Source organism: Pristis pectinata, chromosome 4 (assembly GCF_009764475.1).
Source record: "Pristis pectinata isolate sPriPec2 chromosome 4, sPriPec2.1.pri, whole genome shotgun sequence".
Lineage (NCBI taxonomy): Eukaryota > Metazoa > Chordata > Chondrichthyes > Rhinopristiformes > Pristidae > Pristis > Pristis pectinata.
This window is the reverse complement of record NC_067408.1, coordinates 45,928,997-45,950,797: the sequence shown is the minus strand read 5'-3', so window position 1 is coordinate 45,950,797 and position 21,801 is coordinate 45,928,997. Positions and strand designations below refer to the sequence as shown.

The window sequence follows — 21,801 nt, the reverse complement described above, 5'->3', positions numbered from 1 at the left end:
GGATTTTTAATCCAACCATTTCCGCAAACATTCTGGCAATAGAACTCAAAATGCTACAAGTGAACTGAAACTTCAAGGTCTTGCTCAATATTTGCACATCACATCAGTACAGGAAGGAACTGAATAAAGGGGTTGACTTCTTTCAGTCATTAAAACAGGTAATGAAAAGCACTAACATTCCATCACTTTTCCACTTGCTTCCATAAAATGTTCATGTTTCAAACATGGCAATCCAAGTCAATCTGCAAACTGTTTAATAACACTGGAAAAAAGACACCTAGTGGCTATTTTTGCTTTATTTGAAAGATGTGAAATTTCAAAACAATGGAATTATGAAAAAAGTTACAAAATACATTACCTGTACAAAGCAATCTTTTGTTAGGCAAGATGTTTATCATTAGATAGACCCTTAAAACACTAGATGTTTTACTTTTGAACACCAGCTCAAATTCACTTTAATCACAATAATCAAATTCACAATAATCAACTGGAGGAAGAATTTCAGTACATCCAGGTGAGCTCAGGCCCTTCTACATAGTGAAAAATCAACTGGCAGATATACACAATGGTGATACAAGTGGCCTTTAAAGAGAACAAGATCAAAGTACAATCTTGGTGACAACTCTTTATTAGGTTGTTTCCAGAGAACAAGGCAAAGGAACATTACCCATTTAAATAATCCAAAAACTGGGGGGGTGGGAAGAGGGGAGGAGAAAAGAGAAGAGCAAGAACAATATTTACAGGGCAATTTTAAGTCTCCCATCTCTCCAAACAGTGATCATTCCCCAAATAGATTTTCAATTAAAACCATTTATAATATTTTCAGGGAGTGGAGAGCTTATCCTCTAGGTGACTTCCCCATTACCCAGTTGGCCTGAAGTTGTGAAAGGTTACCCAACTGCAATTTCAAATGGGATCAATGCCATCCTTTGGATATATTTAGCAGCACATTTGGGTAATATTCCAGAAGTGCATTAACCATAGAAGCAACACTAAAGCCCGGAGAAGACAAAGGTAGATCAAAGATACAGTATTCCCTTTTTAAAAAAAAATCACTGCCCTGTTAGAACTGGCATTTTAAGATTACAGATCATATCTGAAAGCAAAACATTGCTAAAAGATTAGAAAACCCACCTTCATACAAATCTGAAGTAATTATTTTAACTCAATTCAAGAACCAAATGTATGTATATTGCTTCAAATTTTACATAGAAGGAAATCAAAACTTAAAGTGGGGGACTTAATGTATTGCACTTCTATCAGGGGAAGTTATAATGCAAGTACAATAAAGAATTCAAGTCCTCATTTGGTTTTGAAAACTTTCATTAGCACTTCAGTTTTCATTGACTGAAGAACTCAAGTGTAGTCCATTGACTAAATTGAAAATTTCCCCTGGCTTTTAATATACATTTCCCGGAACAGTTGTTTCTCCTACCCCAATTAGTGCAAAAATGCATTTTTCCTGAAAGAATATTCAATATGGCCAAGTTGCAAATCAAGAGATTCATGCACCACAACTAAATCCAAAGTAATTGTACTATGGTTTTTGAACAACATTAAACAGGGTATTGTACAAAATTTAATATGCATTAAGCCAACTTCAGGTAAAAACCAGCCTAAATTTAAGTATGAGCTAGTGTAAAGTAAATTATACAATACCATGTTCAGCATTGATCTCTAAACTTTTGGGATGTGTGCAAAGTTCAGCCATTTAATTCAGTCCATATTTTCCTTCAGAAAACTGGCAAAACGACAAAGGCATTGCCAACCTGATCAACTATTGCAGAATATTATTCTGCAATAATCACATCCATAGTCTATAAGTGAGGGGAATCTCATCTGCATTCAATTAAAGTGTTGAAGAATGCCCAGTTGACAAATGTGGTTAGTTATGCCAGTAAATGGTTAAAGCCATCATGAGTGAGTTTTAGATGCTTCACTGGAGCACTGTTACTAGAAGGACACCAGTAGTGATTGTATGTAATGTAGACATATCATATTATCCAAATTGCAAACAGCCAAATTCCCCAGAGAATTTCCAGTAAAATTACAAATGACCAAACCACCAGTAACCTTCAACTTTAGACTTCATAAAAAAAGTACCAGTTAGGTTACTGAAAATTGCACAAAAATAAACAGGAATAAAGAAAATCTTGCATAATTGATTTATGCTTCAGGAAATAAATGAACACATCAATTCTTCCTGCTATCACTCACAGTATAGAGCAAAGGCCACTTTGCAGGCATCAGAGAATTGTAAATGAAGTGCCTGGTTTTGCAGGTGTTTTGTTCTAATGTATTTCATCTGAGGTTAGCAGTCCACTTTGTTTTTGTGCAATTGTAATGATGTCCAAGTATCCAGATAGATCACCATATGCCCATCAGAAGTAAAGTTGTAACAAAAGATAATGCTTGATTTTCCCCAGGAAAAAATTTACTGCTTTCCTTCCCAATTGCTTAGTCGATTGTCTTACATTAGAGATTTGTTAATTAACAACTCAAGCAAATTATATTGTTATAAACAGTCAAATTTAGATTCTGATGATCCACTCCCTTAAAGCCACAAAATAATTGTGGGTTCCCTTTACCCAATGGGAAGGGATCATTGATGTAGTTGTCATTAAATTACTCCAGTTAGAATCCTCTTCTTTTATGCTAGAAAGTACTCTAGAAATAACTCATGTCAGTGGTTCTTTATAGATTTGCATTACAATTGGAGTCAAAACCATTGGCTTGTACAACAAAATTGGACCTGGGAAATTAGATTGCTTGTGGTCAAGTTGATTCTGTTGAAACACTCAAACCAAATTACTGAAGGTTTACTCCAGAGCTCTTCCTGTTGCAAATCTGTCCATTTTAACACCAGGCTAACATGCAGATGTGCTGGAGTAGTAGGAAGTGAGGTGACACAAGTAACAGTGCGAACAGACACGGACTGGCTTCATCTGTCCATACCAAGGTAATGGAGCTGATTGGGAGGAACAGCGGGAGCAGAAGATCTGAAACAAAACCAGATAGTGGAGGTTGAGCTTTTCCTGATAGTAAAGCATGATAAACAAGGGAAGAGGACAACACTTTCCTTTCCAAATGTCTCGATGCACAAATTAAAACTAATTCATGAAGAAATACCACTTTGGAGGTAACTTGTATTGGGTTTGAGTCACATCATTCAAGCTCATGCATTTGTAGCCAAGAGCCATGTAATGAGAGACCTTGCAGAGGGCAGTGACTAGGAAATCAGAAATTTCAGAAATATAGATGGGCCAAATCACGTGGGATGTCCCACACCATAAGCCCCAGTGCCATTTCTGTGCCTTCAGTCTCCGATGTCCTGCGGATGTTGCAACTGTGAAATGGATCAGGCTGCAAATAGCAACCAGGCCTCAGGTGGTGGAACCGCTTCTATTTAGAAACATCCAAAATAAATACAAGTTCTTGAGTTATAGAACCAGCAATACATTTTCACACATTTAAGATGCAAATTAAGAATGTTTGAAAGAGGGGAGGGTGGAGGGGGCAACAAGCCACTTGGCTTCACATAGCTTGTTATGAAGATCAGCAATCCCATTAAAATGAATGAAGCTTTGCTGGATATGCCAGCTGTGGCTACCATAAAGCTGAAGGGTGACATACTGAAGTGCATCTGGCCTGGTCAGCTGAATGGTTCCAGAGGTCAGCTACAAGGATACACTGGAGAATCTTGGAGCAAAAAAAGGTTGAGCAGCACAGTTACACAGCTAATTAAACTAATGCCTCACAGCTCCAGTGACTTGAGTTCAAACCCGACCTCCGGTGCCATCTGCTTGGAGTTTGTACATTGTTCTTGTGACCATGTGGATTTCCTCCAACTGCTATGGTTTCTTCCCATATTCCAAAGATTGACCACTAAATTGTCCCTAGTCTGTAGGTGGGTTATGGGTGGGGAAGGGAGAGTTAAGTTATCATGGGGAGAACAGGATTTGTGCAGGATTAGTGCGATTGGTGTGGACTTGGTGGCTGAACAGCTTCTTTGAGCTGTCCAACTACGATTCTAAAAGGTTGCAAGGGGTATAGGTTGAGGTCACAGCATCTTATGCAAATAGACCAATCATTCAGTAATCACATTTCAAAAGCAGTTTGCAAGCAGTTACAGGCTGCTCGTTTCTGAGATTTGCCACTCATTCATCTTGCCTGCTTGGAGCTACTATTCTAGCCCTGAATATGGAGGGCAGAACAGGCTGACATCCCAGACCCAGGAGGGAATCCCACAAGGAGCAAGTAGCTGAAGGCTTGTCCCAGGTCACCTCTGACAAATCACCTGCTATCAAAGGCTTTTGAAATGTCCAAGATTTTTAAAAAACTATTCAAGTAGATTTACATAATTGAAGAATTTAAAAATATAAATAATTGAAAAGATTAAAGTACAATAATTTAAATACTTGCTTTTTACCCACAGGAGTTTGCCAACTCATTTAAATGGAAGTGGTCATTTGTATGCCATGGTGTGGCAGAGGAGTGAAAGATCAGATTCAGTTGCATCTGACCTTCAGGACATTCCATATTTCAGCATGCACAAGTCCAACCATCCCCTTAAAACCACCAGCTGTAGGCAAAATGATTCAGCTCAATACTTCTTGGGACGTGCTGAGGCTGTGAAATTGCACATCTGCCTTTTATGCTGTGGAACATTAGGCAAAGTTAAAATCCAAAATAGAACTATTTGTTACTCTTTCCCATATCCAAAGCCTGATACATGATCCTAATTCTACAAGTCGAATAGTGTACCTTGCCACAGTTCCTGCAGTGATGTCGTCTCCTGATAATTGTAAATGGTGCTTTACAAGACATGCATTGGTTGCAGGCAGAGTCAGCAATCCACTCTGGAGGCACTGTATTGGAAAGAAAAATAATTATTTCCAGAAGTCTCCAAATGAACCACTTTACCTGACTTAGAAAATCAAATTAGAGACAAAAAATTTGTGCAAACAGCATTGTTAAATGGTAGCATTCACCAGGAAGTGAAGTACATCTATCAGTGAATGATTTTGAACATGCAAAGACTTTATTGACATTATAAATGTTAGTATTTCCCACAGTACTTGGGCAATCAATTTCAGCAAGGCAACAAATGCATCTCCAAATTTCACTTTCACCAGTAATCAAAATGTGAACATCAAAAACAATATCACCACCATTAAACTGCAAATGATTATGAGGCGCCAAGGGTAGGTTTACCCTGTAGAATGGTTATTACTATACCTTCTGGTTTGCTGCTGTTTAAATTGGAAGTTCGAGATGAATGGGAATGGGATTCCTGACACAGTGCACAATCTTCCAAGGGGGGCTCTGCATTAACATGTTCCTCCTCTGCAAAGGAGGGATCACAATTGCATTATTCAAAGGCTTTCTATCAAACTTATAACATTTGTATTTCTTCAATTACTATACAAAGTATTGTAGGATTTTATATAAAGTTTTGCAACCTGGGCAATGGTTTCTGTGATTGCTTCCCCTATAAATCTGGTCAGGTTTCATATCTGTTTCAATAATTTCCCCACTGCATTTCTACTTAGTGGGAGAATGGCGTTAGCTCAGAATTTGATCTTTGTGGCCACTTCATTTGGCTACTTCAGGCATCCCCATTTTGTTGTCTCTAACCGGCAGCTGGGGCACATTTTTGAAGTTTTCACTCTCCCACAAGCATGAGGTTTGATGCAAAAATTGAATGCATTCCAAATTATGTGCAGCCTATACTCTCAATGGTATCTCAACAATCAAAGCTCTGGGATTTAAGCTGTGAAGTGCATGTGGTTTGCATTTAGCCTTTGCAATCATTCTACAAGAGGCTCCAATCTGTGTGAAGTTGTAGACCACACAAGGGGCAAATTAAATCTAGTATACCTTCCTCTTCCACAACATCCTCCTTTTCTGGTGTCGATGTCGCAATCTCAAAGACAGTCTTTAGAATCCGCCGAAGGTCTCCTGCAAAGTTGGTCTGAAGTTGGTCTGCTACACCTGTCCCACATGGAATGATAACTCTGATAAGTGAATGACAGGAGAACAGAGCCAAACCAATACTTTTGTTACATCTACACTGATAACAAAAGGGTCCTTCAGTTATTTTTAGTTCTTCATTCAGGATCTTAACTACCATCTCTAATGTGAACATAAACACCTTAGAGTTCTAGTCCTAGACCTCCTCTGCTTCTCATTCCTTTTACTTTTAAGGTATAAAATGGGTGCTGCACATAGGCCTACATAGAAATCTATCTGGCAAAATTTTGACCATTTACTCTTCCTATTGTATCTTTACTTTTGTTGCCATCCACATTTATAATATTGCTCAGCTTTTTTTTGACACTGATGATGGACTTTGATATGGGCACTTCTGTTCCAATATCTGTCATTTATAAATATAGCAAGTGATCACAGCTTCAATACAAATTCTAAACATAACCTACCATTTTGAGCAAATATCTATTATCTCTACATTGTCTCCTTCAAATTGCCTTCAATTTGATTTCTAACTTTAACAACGTCCGAGGGATTTTATTGGAGGCCTTCTGGATTCTATACAAGTAATATCAATCGACATTCCCATCCAAGTTACCCACAAAAACAAATAACAGTGAGGATTGACTTAACACTACAGATCTATGCTTGATCTCTCTGATCAAGTGAAAAATTAACTCAAGAAACATTAATCTTAGAAATTGCATCCTTTTGCACCTGTATTTCATGCACAAAACAGTTTAACTTTGGTTAGATCTTGCCTTCTATCATTTCCAGTTGAAGTCATGGGAAAGTAACAGGGCACTTCAAAGTTCAATTCACTTTAACTGTCTGATATTCTCCAGGCATCTGTTGCACAGATAACACTGAAAGTTGCAGTTGAAGAATCTATTCAGATACCAATGTCTTGCACATATCATGTAGACCAAGGCCAGCAGATGTCACTGGTGGCACCATCACTGACTGTAGCCTTGTTATACAATGCAGGTCAGAGCTACTGCTCCAATTTGCTTCACTGATCATCCTGAAATTTATAGTGTTATATAGCTACTCTCAGCACAAAACTGAGGGTGGATGCTCACCTCTCCCTCCTCACTTCCCCCTCACTACATAGCAGTCTTTTTTTGCAGTCAGTCTGTGGCTGCCATGGAGGGATCTCCTTTAAGGTCTGATGCCTTCAGTGATTGGTGTAGCTGTGCATGGCAATTGGGAATGTTTCATTGCTGACCATTCATGAACCACAGATCCCACTGCTGTGCACTCACTGTTTACAATGCAGTTTAGCTAATTGAGACATTTCATTTCACAGGGATCCAAATTGGAAGACATGTTTTTCTGCATTCAACAAAATGGTCAAATCTAATCTCCAAGCATCTATTCAAATCGCAAGCAAATAAGCCCTTCTGCCATTTAATCTGTTCTTTCCATTTTATTGGAAATCTTAATCTAAAAAGCTGTTCCAACCTTTCTAAATTCAGAATATGGTTTTGCTGGATGTTTTCAACATTGTTATTCCCCAAAGTTAATTGATCTGCAATTCCCTTTTAAATTTGCAAATCCCTGCCCTTTTGTAATTTTCTTGGTGTGTTCTTCCTCACCATTACAAATACTGATGCAAAGTTATTATTCAGCACATCTGCCAATTTATTGTATTTTTTTGGAAAATAAGTGTCATGACTACACTTCTGACAAGTCAACTTTGCCCACGTTAAGGGAAAAAAAGGTGGGCAGGAGGAATGTGCTTATTTTAATATCCTGAGTTTTATGGTGCTTATAACTCTGTTACTTTTTGCCACTTTTGGGTGTCTCTCCCAGTTAACAAAATTACTATTTGTTTCTGCCCTTGTTAAACATTTTCTTAGATTTATGTTGCCCTTTACCTCGAATCATCCATGGATGTTTTACACTTACAGCTCTTGCGCTTGGGAGTTTAAACCAATTTCATATCACAGTAAGTGTTTCTTTGAACTCCAACTTTTCTACTACAATTTAATCAATTAACAGATTTGCAGGCAGCGTTTCATTACATCAGCAATAACCAGAAGTAGAATCTCCTCCTTCCAACACCACACCAAATTCAATCATATCATTATATTGGATAAACATCCACACACTGATTCTGAACCATATCCTTTTCTTAACATAAACCAATAAATTTTAATGGCATATTACTGCAAAAACTGTCCACCCTAGTTTAATACATTTCATGAGCAAGTCTGCTTACCCCAATTTACAAGTTAAAATCCCCACACAACTTTAATGAACATTTGATTTCTATACTCTGCCACCTCATAACCACCAAAATACATTTCCACTACTTAATTCTCACATTAATGAGATCAGATCATACTTCATCACTATTGCTACTTTTCCCAATGCAACCATTTTCCCCTTCTCCCAAGTTTGTAGTTACCAGCCCTAATCATCTTGCAGCCACATCATAGCTTCAAGTTATTTGCAAAATTCAATTTGTTCCTTCTATTCAAGATGCTTATGTAAAAACGATGCTTATTTAACTAAAGATTCCACCTTTCTGCTACAATATTTTACTCAATTTTCTTCCTCCTACCTTACATTCCATTACTGTAGTGCCTAAAGCACCTCCCCTTCCATTTCATGGTTTTAAAACCCTGGTTAACCATTTCTTGTGGCACTCTCATCAATATTCTTATGTCACTTTGATCAAGTGAAAAGCTAAAAATTAAATTTTTTGTTTAAAAACAGCAACTACATGGATGTTCAAAAGGCAGCTAATCAAAATAAAGCAAATAATGGAATGCAAATTACCTTTGCTTAGTGCTTCCTACTGAACAGATACATTTACAGGATCCACTCAGAATATTTGCTTAAAATAAACATTTCATTAGCTCTGCATATTATTGCAGCATCTCATGCTGTATGCTAAACATTTTCCTCACCTAATGATTGAGTATTTGACTCAATTGCAATTAAAAAATATAAATGAAATACTAGCATTGATTAAAATGTTCTCAGCATATGGAGAAAACAAGTATTAATTGCTCGTCCTTAACTGCCCTGAGGGAATTAAGAGTTAATTAAATCCAGAATCAAAGGATAGACCTGGCAGAGGATGTGCAATTAGAATGCGACAGCTTGGTTTTGATGACAGTCCCCAACTTACTTCACTTAACGTTAGTCCATGAGTAACCAGATTTATTGAATTCTTCTCATCTAGGTTGGACTGGAAGACTCTTATCAGCCCAGCACTACTACCAATGAGGAAAGCACAGCCTCTTCCCCAGCTTCACCACACAAGGATATTGGATTTAGATTCTGTCTGTCAACCTCACCAGGAAGTGCATAGGCCAACTTCCTCAGGTTCTTCATCATCCAGTCTGCAGAGATATGGCCACATTCAGGAGGTCAATGGAAAGAGGGGTATGAAAAAACCCAGACATATTTGATACATTATGCACCAAACATTATTGCTAGTGCCACACTCAAAGCAAAACACATTACAAGTGTCCCAAACTTAGCAAGGCCTTATGAGCAACATACCAGAGATACAAACAAAGAGTCGATGTAGCATGTCACCACTGTTCCGGTACCGTGATCTTATTTCCTCTCTTACCACGGCATTCACAGCCTGCACTGCTTGCCTTTTCATTTTCCAATCCATAACATGAGACTCATTTTTTCCTTCAGACAATCTGCCAGCAAAGCACACACATGGTGAACACAGTGACTACCATTAAATTGTTTTGTAGAATTTACTCCACATTTTGTTAAAGGATGAAGTAAGATCTGGTACAAGCAACCCCAACAAAACAGCTGTTAGAGTTATGACAACTTGCCCATATAGAATTCACACATCACTAACCAAAATTAAGAGACAAAATAAAATTTGACCTCATGAAATTTGTGGGAAAAAGTAAATAAATGAACAAAGTGTATTGTTTCAACTTGCATTTCTTGATGTACAGACGAGGTGGCTTTGCATTACAGAAAATTGCAACATGCATCTTGTAGGAACACAATCTCCACCCCATAAGGTAGGGATCACCAGGGTTATTCTCTCCAGTGGCATTATGGTTGATCAATCCCTTGTAAGTGCCACATTTTATTTTCAAAGAAGATGATTTAATGGTCTTAACTAACCAGAATTTGATCTCTGCCTCAATCACAAAATAACTATTGAACCAAGGTGGCTCTTATTCAATATGTAATAAGTAAGAGTCTCATCCATGAAACTGGAAAATTGATGTGGATTTTATTTTCTGGTGCAAAGATGTTGCTGATTCACCAATCACACTACTTCTGTGGGTTACGCGGGTGGATTATAAAAGAACTTCTGACCGAAACGAGGTACTCCTGTTGCTTTACAGTAGTGCTTGCAAAAACTCAGGAAATATATGCAAGATAGTTTTGTACAGTCTTGAGCTTTTGAAAGTGTAAATACTGTACATTTCTCCAATCACTACCATTAAGGAAATACTCAATTGTAACAAAATGTTAATACCTTGATTAGATCTGAAATCAATATCTGGCTTGCACTTTATTACTGAAAGAGCTATTTGGTACAACAAATAATTTTGCCAATTAAATTCCTAAACACATTCCAGACAAAAACTAGGTTGTGACTGAAAACTTAAAGTTCCTTTACTGCAGTGAGTGTTCAGGCAAAGAAACAAGATTTCTACAGTTATATTTAACTACTGTGTCCCAAGTCTCTAACCTTCTCACCTGCTGTTATTGGTGTGTAGATCTTCAGGCACCAGATTATTTGAGACACTTCTGCCACAGATGTTCTGTTGTGCAATTGCTCCAAGAAATGAAGCAGCCTCTGGTTTGTGATTTTCAGTTAGCTCATCAGGACAATCAGCATTTAAATGAGAAACGTGATCTTGTTCAGAAGTTGTTGGCACATGGCATTCATCTGGAGAATTAGGAGCTTGGATGGTAGCTATTGTGGATACTCCCGCCATTTCAAGCCCATCAAGGAATTCTGGATGGTCAGTTCCTGAATGAGGGTTATTGATTGCAACACAATAGCACTGCATGCTATTGGAATCAGTCAGGCTGTCATTAGAAGTAGATAATGACAACCTGGGACTATCCGTGTAGATAATCTTGTTTTCGTTCTGTGCATCTTCCTGTGTGCTGACATTCACAATCCATCCAAACTCTTGTCCCCACATTTCATCATCTCTGTCAAGTATAAAGTTAGAACCTTCCAAAAGATGCTGTATTTCATTTGAAGTTTGCTTGACTGAATTGGATGCATTTGAGGTAGACTGGTAGCAATATGGCTCATTAGGTGCTCGGTGTCCATGTTCCTCTCTGTCATGCCGAATAGGTGAACCACCACCAGCATGCGTAGGTTCATCAAGCATTTCATGATGCAATGTGGTGTTATGAAGAGGAGATGAAACATTGGGAAACATTGTGTGGGGATTGAAGAAATCCTCAGATTCTACAGCACAGAGGCTCTTCTCCAACAGAGAGAGTTCTTCTTCTGTGAGTACATAAAGCAAGTCCCTGGGAAAATAAGTAGAATATTGAGCTAAGATGGTCATTTTACAGTAAACCATGATATGATCAAACACTTGAAATTATGAAAAGCACTACCCTCACCACCGAGGACATCAAGTGTTAGTGCCTCAAGGCAGCAGCATTCATCACCAAGGACCCTCACCATCTGGGACATGCCTTCTTCTCATTATTACCATTGGGGAGGAGATACAGGAGTCTGAAGACCCAAACTCATCGTTCAGAAACAAGGATGCTGGGTGGACTCAGCAGGCCAAACAGCATCCGTGGAGAAAAGCAGGCAGTCAACGTTACGGGTCAGAACCCTTCAGACCCTTGTTATTCTTTTGTTTGCACTGTTTTTGTAATTTACAGTAATTGTGTCTCTGCATTGCAAAGACAAACAACTGCAAAACAAATTTCACATCATACAAGTCAGTGATAATAAATCCGATCCTATTTATAATCTGTTACATGACTGAAGCCCAATCACTTTTAGATTGTTAAATATTCTTTTAAAAACCTTCCAAAAAAAAAAATCTTATTTTCAGTAGCAGAAATAAAAAGAGCTAAATTGTAAAGAAAATTTCCTGAGGAGAATATTGACATTCCACTTAAAATTAGGATTTCTACATTTAAAATGATGGGTTCGAAGTCAGTGTTGCAAGGCAAGTAAACAGATCAATCATTTACAATTACCTGTAGAATTTCCTCAAATGTGGATTTGCCAGGAGGGTCTGGGAAGGGATACATTCAGCTTAGTAGATGTTCATCCTGAGCAGTTACTTAACACAGGGCTCTGTGCTCTACATGTTGTTTACAGGGCACACAGAGGCAGACATCACCTGCTGTTGGTGTTTATTTTAAACCAGTTTTGATCATATGCCCTTTTAGTTTGCCTGAAACTTTAGTTTCAGTGCCAGGGACTGTCTAGGATGGAATATAGTGACAAACATTCCTAGGTCCAGGACTATATCCACTCAAGCTTAGTGTATTTGTCACAAAGCCTCAATACATAAAATACAGTTTAAGCCCCTTTGCACACCAAGGGCTAGAACCTGTACATAAAAACTATGGCAAGGAAAAATTGTTCTCATCAGGCAAATCTTATAAATGGAACAATTGGTCTTGTACTGTGAATGCATCATATTACAAATTTTATGGTCTATTTTTGGTAGATAAAGATATCCCTAATGTTTTATCTTAAATTTGCATTTCCTTGTTTTTCCCTAATGTCTTTTCTGTTCAAACTCAACTACATCTAGATCCTTATCAGTGAAAAGATTTGTACATTGCAAGATATTTACCCATTTTCTGGGCATCTGAACATCTATTGGTCATGTCAGAAGAAAAATGGATCAGACAATAGTTTGTGGTTGGTATGTGTTTTGGACAACCACAAATTCACACACTTCACAGATAATGGATAACAAAGGAGGAAGGGATCAAAGCAAAATAACATAAGGTTACTCATAAACAACGCATGTGTGGAATTGCTTCTGGGCAGCTTTAATCAAGGAAATGGTGCAACTCTAAATTTCGGCAATTTCAAGCCAGATTGTGAGGTAAACATTATACTAAATACAAGGCAGCTTCTTCACTTTGGGTTGAGGATGACTTGCTTCCAGTCTGGTTCTGTAAACAGTTCCCCATCCCCAGGGGAAAGCAAGTCTACAGAGACTCAACTGTAGTTAGAACCAACAAAAAGGATCAAAGTGGTCCAAGATCACAAGAGTTTTCAACAAGATTAAAGGGGATGGCATGAAATGGGCAAAATTGCTTTGGCTTACAAGTACATTGACCACCATCCCTATACTGTGATGCATGACAGCAGAGCAGCAAGTATCTTCCCACAAGCTCCCCAATGCCAATAGTCAACTCACTTGTTGCTCACTGGAGATCCCTTTCTTAAGTATCCTCTCCCTACTGCAGAAAGATGCCAACACCTCCCTTTTACAGGTTCCAGGCCTCAACACCTTGAGATTAAACACATCTTTGCCCCTAGACCCCAATCCTCTTCACAGATCCTTCCTCCACCAGACTGCGGCCATTCATTTTGCTTGGTGACCCAAGTCCAGGACCCAACCCTAGACTACGCTCTCCCTCTCTAATTGGTCCCGGATGCCAAGTTCTGTGCAGTGCAGTTCCAATACAGCCTGAGAACACAGAACATTACAGCACAGGCCCTTCAGCCCATGTTGTGCCAATATTTTATTCTCCTCTAATATCTAACCCTTCCCTCCCACATAGCCACATAAACAATAGAACAATGGAGGGCTAAGTTTCTCTTAAAAGTCCCTAACGTATCTACCCCCACAACCTCTGCTGGCAGTGCATTCTACACACCCACCACTGTGCAAAAACTTACCTCTGACATCGTCCTCCCCTCCACCCCCCCCCCCCCACCTTCCTCCAATCACCTTAAAATTATGCCCCCTCGTGTTAACCATGAGAACTTGCATATTAAAGAAATTTGGCATGAGGGAAACGCATGACAGAAATTGTCATTAGTGCATCATGCAACAATCAAGTGCATTCATTTGATGTACTACATCTAGATCCTTACCTTATTTTTTGCAAGAGGGCGTAGAAAGGTTTAAAAAGCCTGGACATGTCATCCGGTTGCTGCTCTAGGTTGAGAGGTCCTTCTGGGTAAATAATCAGCCCACTGGAAAGAGGGGGAAAACATTGCTTTGGATACAATTAAATGGATTAGAGCAGTTGGCACCACTTTGGTTTCAAAGTGGCAAATGGCTTAAAACATCAAGACATTTATCACTGGTCAGTACTGCCAAAACATTACTGTAGCATCATCACTGCATTAAATTTAACATGTGCAATGAATTTTTGGAGGCAAGGTAGTGTGCTGAAGTGACATTATACCACGATCAGTAATACTGACCACCACTTACACTTCTGGACATTTTTATTTCTCAAACTCAGATGTCAACTAGCAAGCAGTAGATGTTCAACTAGCTAGCTGAATGCAACACTGGTTGCAGATCAGTCTCCATTTACAGAAATGGACCACTACCACCAGGCCAGAGTCCCCTCCACGAAAACACCACACAGCTCCAATGTTCGTGTCAGACTTACCAAATGATAGCAAGGCGGGGAATGGTGAACATCAGTACAGGTTCCAAGCCATCAATCATCTCCTGTGTCAAGTAACCCAGTTTCAGTGCCCTGTAAGGTGATGTGGTAAGCATCAAATTCTCTCAAAAAGCAATGTAGTCTACATCTATAATTATTTGGGTCAAAGTTGCTGATCTAATGAAAGTGATCAATAAAAATTACATAGAATCAAGTCTTACTAATGCCAAGAAATTGAAATGACATTCTAGTAACTGCAAGCTCACCAGCTTCAAGTGAAAGAATAGAACCCATTTGAGAAAAGACAAAGAATAAGCATCTGCCCAACAACAAATCAGTTGGTAAGAATTTCTAAGGTTAATATTTTGCCCAGCAATTTTTTTCCCAACTTTATGTTAAAAATATATTGTAGTATTCACCAAGTTGACTGGGTTTCAAAATGCATTTTGATAAAGTTAAAAAATCAAAGACTAATTTAATATTGTTCAATAATATAGATTACACACATATTTGCAATATTGGTTTACTTAAAATACCACAAAAATCAGGACATAAAAAGGTACCTAAAGATTGTGGTAGCACCTCACTTGTGTTAAGAACACATGTTAAAACAAAAACAAAACAGATATACTGAAGAACTTGTCCTAGTGAATTTCAGTTAATGAAATAGCTGTTTTGAACTTTAGTCACAGCAGTCTTCAAGTTCCAGTGGCTTGCTTGCTTGCTCTCAAGTGCATTACTTCCCATTTCTTTGGATTGAAGCCCATGTTCCACTTTTCTGTTCAGCTTCCCAGTCTTTCCACATCTTCAGCAACTTAGCCACCACATGTGCAATTTTTGCATCTGTATACTTCATCATAGCCCCTAGATTTTAGTCATCATGTTGGGCCTCAGAATTACCCTTCCCCACCATGCACAATTACTTGTCTGTCACAAGATCAGCCCAAGTAGCCTGTAATTGGCATTTTACAAAAAATGCTATACATTAGCAGTCCTCCAACACTGACAGCACCAGAGGATTGGAAAATTGCCCAAACCATGGCTACTTTCCTCTTTAATATCCTGGGATATTTCAGCTGAACCTGGCATTTTCTCCTTCATATTTCACATGTCACTATGTATGGCCACTGTCTCACTGTTCAATCCTGACTTCAGTTGTGTGGAGTTCTCATGTTCTCCCTGTGAACAGTTTCCCCTGGGTGCTCCCATTTCCTCTCACAACCCAAAGATGCGTAGGTTGCTCAGTTAACTGGCTGTTGTAAACTGCCCTTAGAGTGCAAGTGAATAGTAGAATCTGAAGGAAAGTCAATAGGATGCAAAGAGAAAGGGATTGATGTAGGATTAGTGCAAGTGGGTGGTTGACAGTCAGTGTTAACTCAGTGGGCCTAAAGAGTTGTTTCTATGTTTATCTTTATGACTATGGTTTATCCCATCCAACTTTCCCTAGTCCTCCTAAAACACAAGATCTTCATTACACCTGTTGCCATGTAGAAAACAAAGTATTCATCAAGAAGCAGAATAGAATGGTCAATTCAAGTCCAACACTTCAGTGTACCTCCTGCATTAGTTTAGTGGCACAGAAAGCCATTTTTTTGACACTCAAACCCCACTCTCAGGAGATCAATAGCATGGTGATGGAAAAGTTTCATCCAGACACTAAGCAGGACAGTCTGGACAAAGTATTTAAACTGTAGGCAATTAAAGAAATGAGAGAATATTAATACAAAAAGAAACAAAAATTCAGTGGAGATACTGACCTATCTATAGTTTCACAGAAGAGGACAATAATCTGTTGCTGGTTGAAGAGCTCCTCAGGAGATTTGATGGGGACCACAGCAGAAACATAGCTGGAAAAGTGGTTACATTGCAGAACAGATTTAAATTTACATTGAAGATTGTCTTTATACAAAGAAATCATTTGATGTATAAAGCTCTCTCAAAGAGGTTGGTTGCAGTGCAACAGGTTTGCCAAGTAAACCATGCCATACAAATCAATGCAAAACATAACAGCTAACTGAACTGATGGTTGGGTATGCAATGCAGTTCTCTCCGCTCTCAGAATGAAGTTTGCCTACTACAAATTAATAATGCGATTCAAACTGAATAGCAACTGCTGCCTCCAATGTCATATTGAAGATTCAGGATAAAAAGAGCAAAATTTTGTTTTAAAGGTCTTATTTCCCAAAATTTATTTTCCTTTAGTCTAATCTATTAACTCTAAATCAATGACAATAAAAGATTCCTCCACCCCCCACAAAATATGCTGGCTTCCATTTCACACTGTACAAAGCCCAAGACCAGTTCTCAGTTAGCTTGTTGGCCTGTCAGATCAGTGCCCAGATGTTAAATTTATGAGTTCTCAATCTTTGTTGATCTTGCCTTTCTAAATAGCTGGAAATGTCTACCCATTATGGTCTGTCCACTTTAATTGGTCTAAACTGCCCAAATATATTTTCGAAAGACTACAAGTTTTGCAAATCAGCCTAACTGATTTCTGCCATCTTTGAGTTTGAGAATCATTGCACTACAAGTCCACAAAACAGATCACCTTGCAGCTTCCTACCTCCCCATCACCATTGTGCATTTCTTCTACCCACATTCATTTGAAGGACTTGGAGGAAGCTCCAAAAGATTAAGATGGCACTTTTGGACACAAGAACTCAAATCAAAATGCTTTCAATACTTTTGAATATAAACAGCTTTTTTTTTACTAATATGAATTAATTTTTGGCCTTTTAAAATTGTGCAACTGCAATTGGCTTAGATCAAAGACCCTCATTTATGACTAATAAAATAGTTTTCAGCTGTATTAAATCAATTTGCACTTAACTACCACTCAGATAAACTGTTTTTAAAACTGTATCAGATTATCTTGTGAAGAATAGATTTTGCATTCAACACTTGCAAATTAGTGAGCTTAAACTCAAAATAGGTTAAAAATCCAATTTAGTCAAATTTTTTTGGTGCAATTTGTACTGGTTTTGCTAGTTGCTCCAAGAGTAAATTCTAATTGTTTTGTATAATCTGTAATGTAGCGTCTACCTTGGATAGCACTTTTAAACTCTGATTTTAACAATCGCATGTTGAAACAAAGCAGGGGAAAACAGTGCCAAGATTATTGATCAGCTTCTCTTCCATTAAGAAGCATGGGTAATAGTTGTTGCTACTGGGTTTTGGAAGAGAAACAATTGCTACTACAAAGTCACCTCTAGCACCCCTCTGAAGTGTGTGAATTCCTACAGAAGTACCAATACAAACCATTATTGTTAATTTGGTCACACATTGAATCCTGTCTTAGCTGAGATTCCTTGAAATCTAAACTGCAATTTTCCAAATATTTGAAGCTCTGAGCATGTGCATCCTTTATTTTGGCTGAAAACAAACAAAAAAAAAAAATCCTCTTACCTGAATTCAAACTCAGCAAAGAGCCTGTCAAACCGAACAAGAGATGCTTTAATATCATCTGTATAGACCGTGTAATCAGAGAAACACTGTTCCCGGAGAAGTGATCGCACCTCCTCCAGACTGTGCAGCAGTTCCTCCGCCAGAGGGCGCAACAGAAACATCTCAGATTCATGCACTTCAATGAGGGAGCTGGCCATCAAACACTGTTGATTAAAGTACACAAGTCGTTTGTTCTCCTTTCGCAAACCAATACAAAACCTCTACTTTAATGAGTTGACATTAGGAAGTGGAAAGGCAATATATAGACTCAAGTAATGACAATATTAACAATTACTGAACAAATGCTCCACTGAATTCTGGAATGTTATAGGTCAGATTAACTAGATCATATTGCTCCATTTATCTGGGGGTTTTTTTGGATTACCTTCAGGAGCTTCATGCAGCATTTCACCAAACTTTACCTTCTTGAAAGCAGCAAGACTTTTATATTTTTAAAAGTAGAGGCTTTTAAAGTTGTTTCTCCTCCAGCCCTGCCCCCCCCCCCCCCCCCCACTTCACAGATAGCATTTAATTGACATTGCAAAAATAAGAGATTGCCAGCCACACCTTATTCACATACACTGGTGCATAACCATTGTTTTTAAACTTAGTTGAGGTTCCAAACCAACTATTTCTCCCAAATGAGACAGATTTAAACATAGGTAATTGTGATAAGCCCCAGATGACACCAAAAAAACTTGTTACATGGAGAATGGCCAAATGTTACAACCAACATCATCCTCTCAAGAAGTCAGATAAATGCCACGATAGATAATCAAATTGTGGCTTTAGGATGCATGGTGTCTCCCCCTCCTCAAGGCCTACCTCAGCAGCAAACCAGAGCTGTACTCCTAGCTGTTCCTGCAAAACCTCATCAGGGAACTTGACTTGGAACTCTCGATTTGGTCGCTCATTGGGGATACATTCATCCATGATCTGATTAATTATCTGCAGCATGTGGTCCTGAAATTAAATGAAAATTGAGCATCTAGATATTGGATAAAGATTTATTGAGAATGGGGCAGGGAATCCCATTTTAGGGAATCTAGGCCCAATCTCCAATGTGTCATCCCACACTACAACATATTCCATTTTTATAACATTGTTCAGAAATAAAACTTTTAATATGGTAAGTGTATTCTCTACACATGCATTGCCAATGATACTACTAGAAAATAGGGCAGTTAAAACAAAAAGGCATATAGCATACTTGCCTTTATTGGTCAAGGCATTGAGTATAAAAGATCAGAAGTCATGTTACATGTGCATAAAGCTTTGGTTAGGCCACATTGAGTATTATGTGCACTCTGGTCACTATTACAGGAAAGATGGGGAGGTTTTAGAGGGTGCAGAAGAGGTTCACCAGGATGTTGCCTGGATTAGAGAGTACTCACTATGAGGCAATGTTGGGCAAACTTGGATTGTTTTCTCTGGAGTGTCAAAGAGTGAAGGGTGACCTGATAGAAGTATATAAAATTATGAGAGGAATAGATAGGGTAGATAAGAGACTTTTTCCAGGGTAAGTGTCAAATACAAGCAGTCATAGCTTTAAGGCAAAAGGGGAAGTTTCAAAGGAGATTTGAGGCAAGTTTTTGTAAAAAAAAATATATACACAGAATGGTAGGTGCCTGCAACACACTGCCCGGGGAGGTGGTGGAAACATATGATAGCAATAATTAAGAGGCATTTAAGCAGGCACATGAACAGGCAGGGGGATAGAGGGATGTAGACCATGTACAGGCAGCTGGGATTAGTTTAAATTGGCATCATGGTTGGAACAGACATCAAGAGCCAAAGGGCATGATGTGCGTTCTTCAAATAGCAGAAATCCATTCCCCCTTTAAGACATAAAATTGTCTTCTATCACAACCACGACCTGCTGTGACAAATCTCAGGCCTATTTAAAAATGCAGTAAAGTTTTATCTTTGTTTTCAAGTCTGAAAATAGGTTTGCATTTTGGACAGACTGTCCTCCTGTTCCACGGATGGTGACTCACAAGTTATGCATTTACCAACATTTATGACTATCTCATAGTTGAGGAGGAGGGGCATCCTGATCTAAGATATTTGTTAGTCACACGTACATCAAAATACAGTAAAATGTGCCTTTTTGTATTACTGAGAATGTGTCACCACTCTTGCAGCACCAACATAGCATACCCTCAACTCCTAACCTGTAGGTCTTGGAATGTGGGAGGAAACCCGAGCACCTGGAGGAAACCCACAGAGACACGGAAAACATACAAACTCCTTACAGACAGCAGCAGGAATTGAACCTGGGTCGCTGGCACTGTATTAGCATTAGCTAACACTTCCTGAAGAAAGGTCTCAACCTGAAATGAGAACTATTTCCCTCCATGGATGCTGCCTGACCTGCTGAATTCTTCCAGCACTGTGTATTGCTCCAGATTCCAGCATCTGGAAAATTGTGTGTCTACGCTGACTGCTACACTATGGTGCTGCCTGTTCTACACTACCATGACGGCCGTTACAATACAAGGTGTTAAGGAAGAATCTATATAGACACCCAAGTGGAAAGATCAACATTTTCTTCAGTGCTCATTCTATAGATGCTGAAAACCTGTCAAGCTAGGTTCACTTAAAATCTTGCAGATCTTTTTTGGGCTCATTTTCTCCTCCCCAGACAATTGTCACCAGTTAAGGACTCCAAATGTATGCTTTATACCCATAGGTAGAATGGGCTTAACTAGCAAAAATCAGTCATCCTTATTGGGTGGCATTTCAGAGAATAATTTTAAATTTACCACAAGCTGTTCAGCAGAGCATTGTAGGTTTTGGAAAGATGAGTGATCAACTCTGGTTTTGGATGTCATGCAGCAAGCAATGGGGTGCTGCTCTTATTATACATTAAAAAAAACTTGCATCTTGAAGGAACAGAATTGCCACTTGTTTAAAAAGATTAGAACCAGAGTGGTTGGATACTTGACAAGAATGAGGAAGATCCACCTACCAAAACTTTTGCAACCTTGTAATTATTTGTCCTTGTTCCTGAGAAAAAAAATTAGCAGTGCAGTCAAAAAAGTGGTCACCTCAATGCTGGGACACTGCTATATACGAAGGTCACCCAGGTTTAACCCCAGCCTTGGGAGTTGTCTGTGTGGAGTTTCATCTTTCTCTGATTTCCTCCCTCATCCTAAAGACAAGTTAATAGGACAATTGGCTATTGTAGATTAACATCTACTGTAGGCAAAAGGCCAGACAATCAATAAGGGAAGTACATAGGTATGAGAGAGAACAAGTTGCAGAAAAGGAAGGTGGTGGGGGGGGGGGGGTGGTGGGTGGTATGGGCCTGCCCTGTTGAGAGTTAGCATGGACCCAATGGGCAAATGGCCTCTTCCCTGTTGTAACCAAGTAATTGTAACTGTTAGAAACCACTGCTACCCACAAGTGGTAGTCTAAAATAAACCAAAGCAATGATTTTCTTGCTGGACTTCAACCCATCATGAAAACTATACCCCTCATTTCCAGCCAAGGTTTACTTTTCTATTATCAAGACTCCAATGCCTAAAGTTTAATCCATTTGTGTCAGATCTAATCTTAAATTTTAAGAATCAAAGCAGGATTACCATAGGAAGGATTGAAAAGCAAAGAGAGAAGATATCATAAGTGTAGGTTTAGGATTCTATTGTAAATACCCCACAAATTGAAATCTTCTGCTTGATAACTTCTGGGGGGGGGGGGGGGGGGGGGGGAGAACCAGTTTGAGGGCTTAGTGAATGGTTTTGTTTCACTGAAACATGCTCAGTAGTATGTCACAGCAGC

At 38.8% G+C, this 21,801-nt stretch overlaps 1 protein-coding gene across 1 annotated transcript in view; it reads right to left on the bottom strand.

Annotated features, from left to right (window-relative positions):
* Positions 1–278: 278 nt before the first annotated feature.
* LOC127569876 (lateral signaling target protein 2 homolog) overlaps positions 279–21,801 on the bottom strand; it is a 38,451-nt gene continuing 16,928 nt past the window's right edge. Inside the window, exons 3-13 of the mRNA XM_052014865.1 lie at positions 18,844–18,981; positions 17,980–18,182; positions 16,332–16,421; positions 14,578–14,667; positions 14,048–14,149; positions 10,696–11,490; positions 9,511–9,662; positions 5,881–5,994; positions 5,239–5,346; positions 4,765–4,868; positions 279–2,999 (exon numbers count right to left, since the gene is read on the bottom strand). Coding sequence (XP_051870825.1) covers positions 2,868–2,999; positions 4,765–4,868; positions 5,239–5,346; positions 5,881–5,994; positions 9,511–9,662; positions 10,696–11,490; positions 14,048–14,149; positions 14,578–14,667; positions 16,332–16,421; positions 17,980–18,182; positions 18,844–18,981 — 2,028 coding nt within the window. The 3' untranslated portion in view covers positions 279–2,867. The remainder of the gene's footprint in view (positions 3,000–4,764; positions 4,869–5,238; positions 5,347–5,880; positions 5,995–9,510; positions 9,663–10,695; positions 11,491–14,047; positions 14,150–14,577; positions 14,668–16,331; positions 16,422–17,979; positions 18,183–18,843; positions 18,982–21,801) is intronic.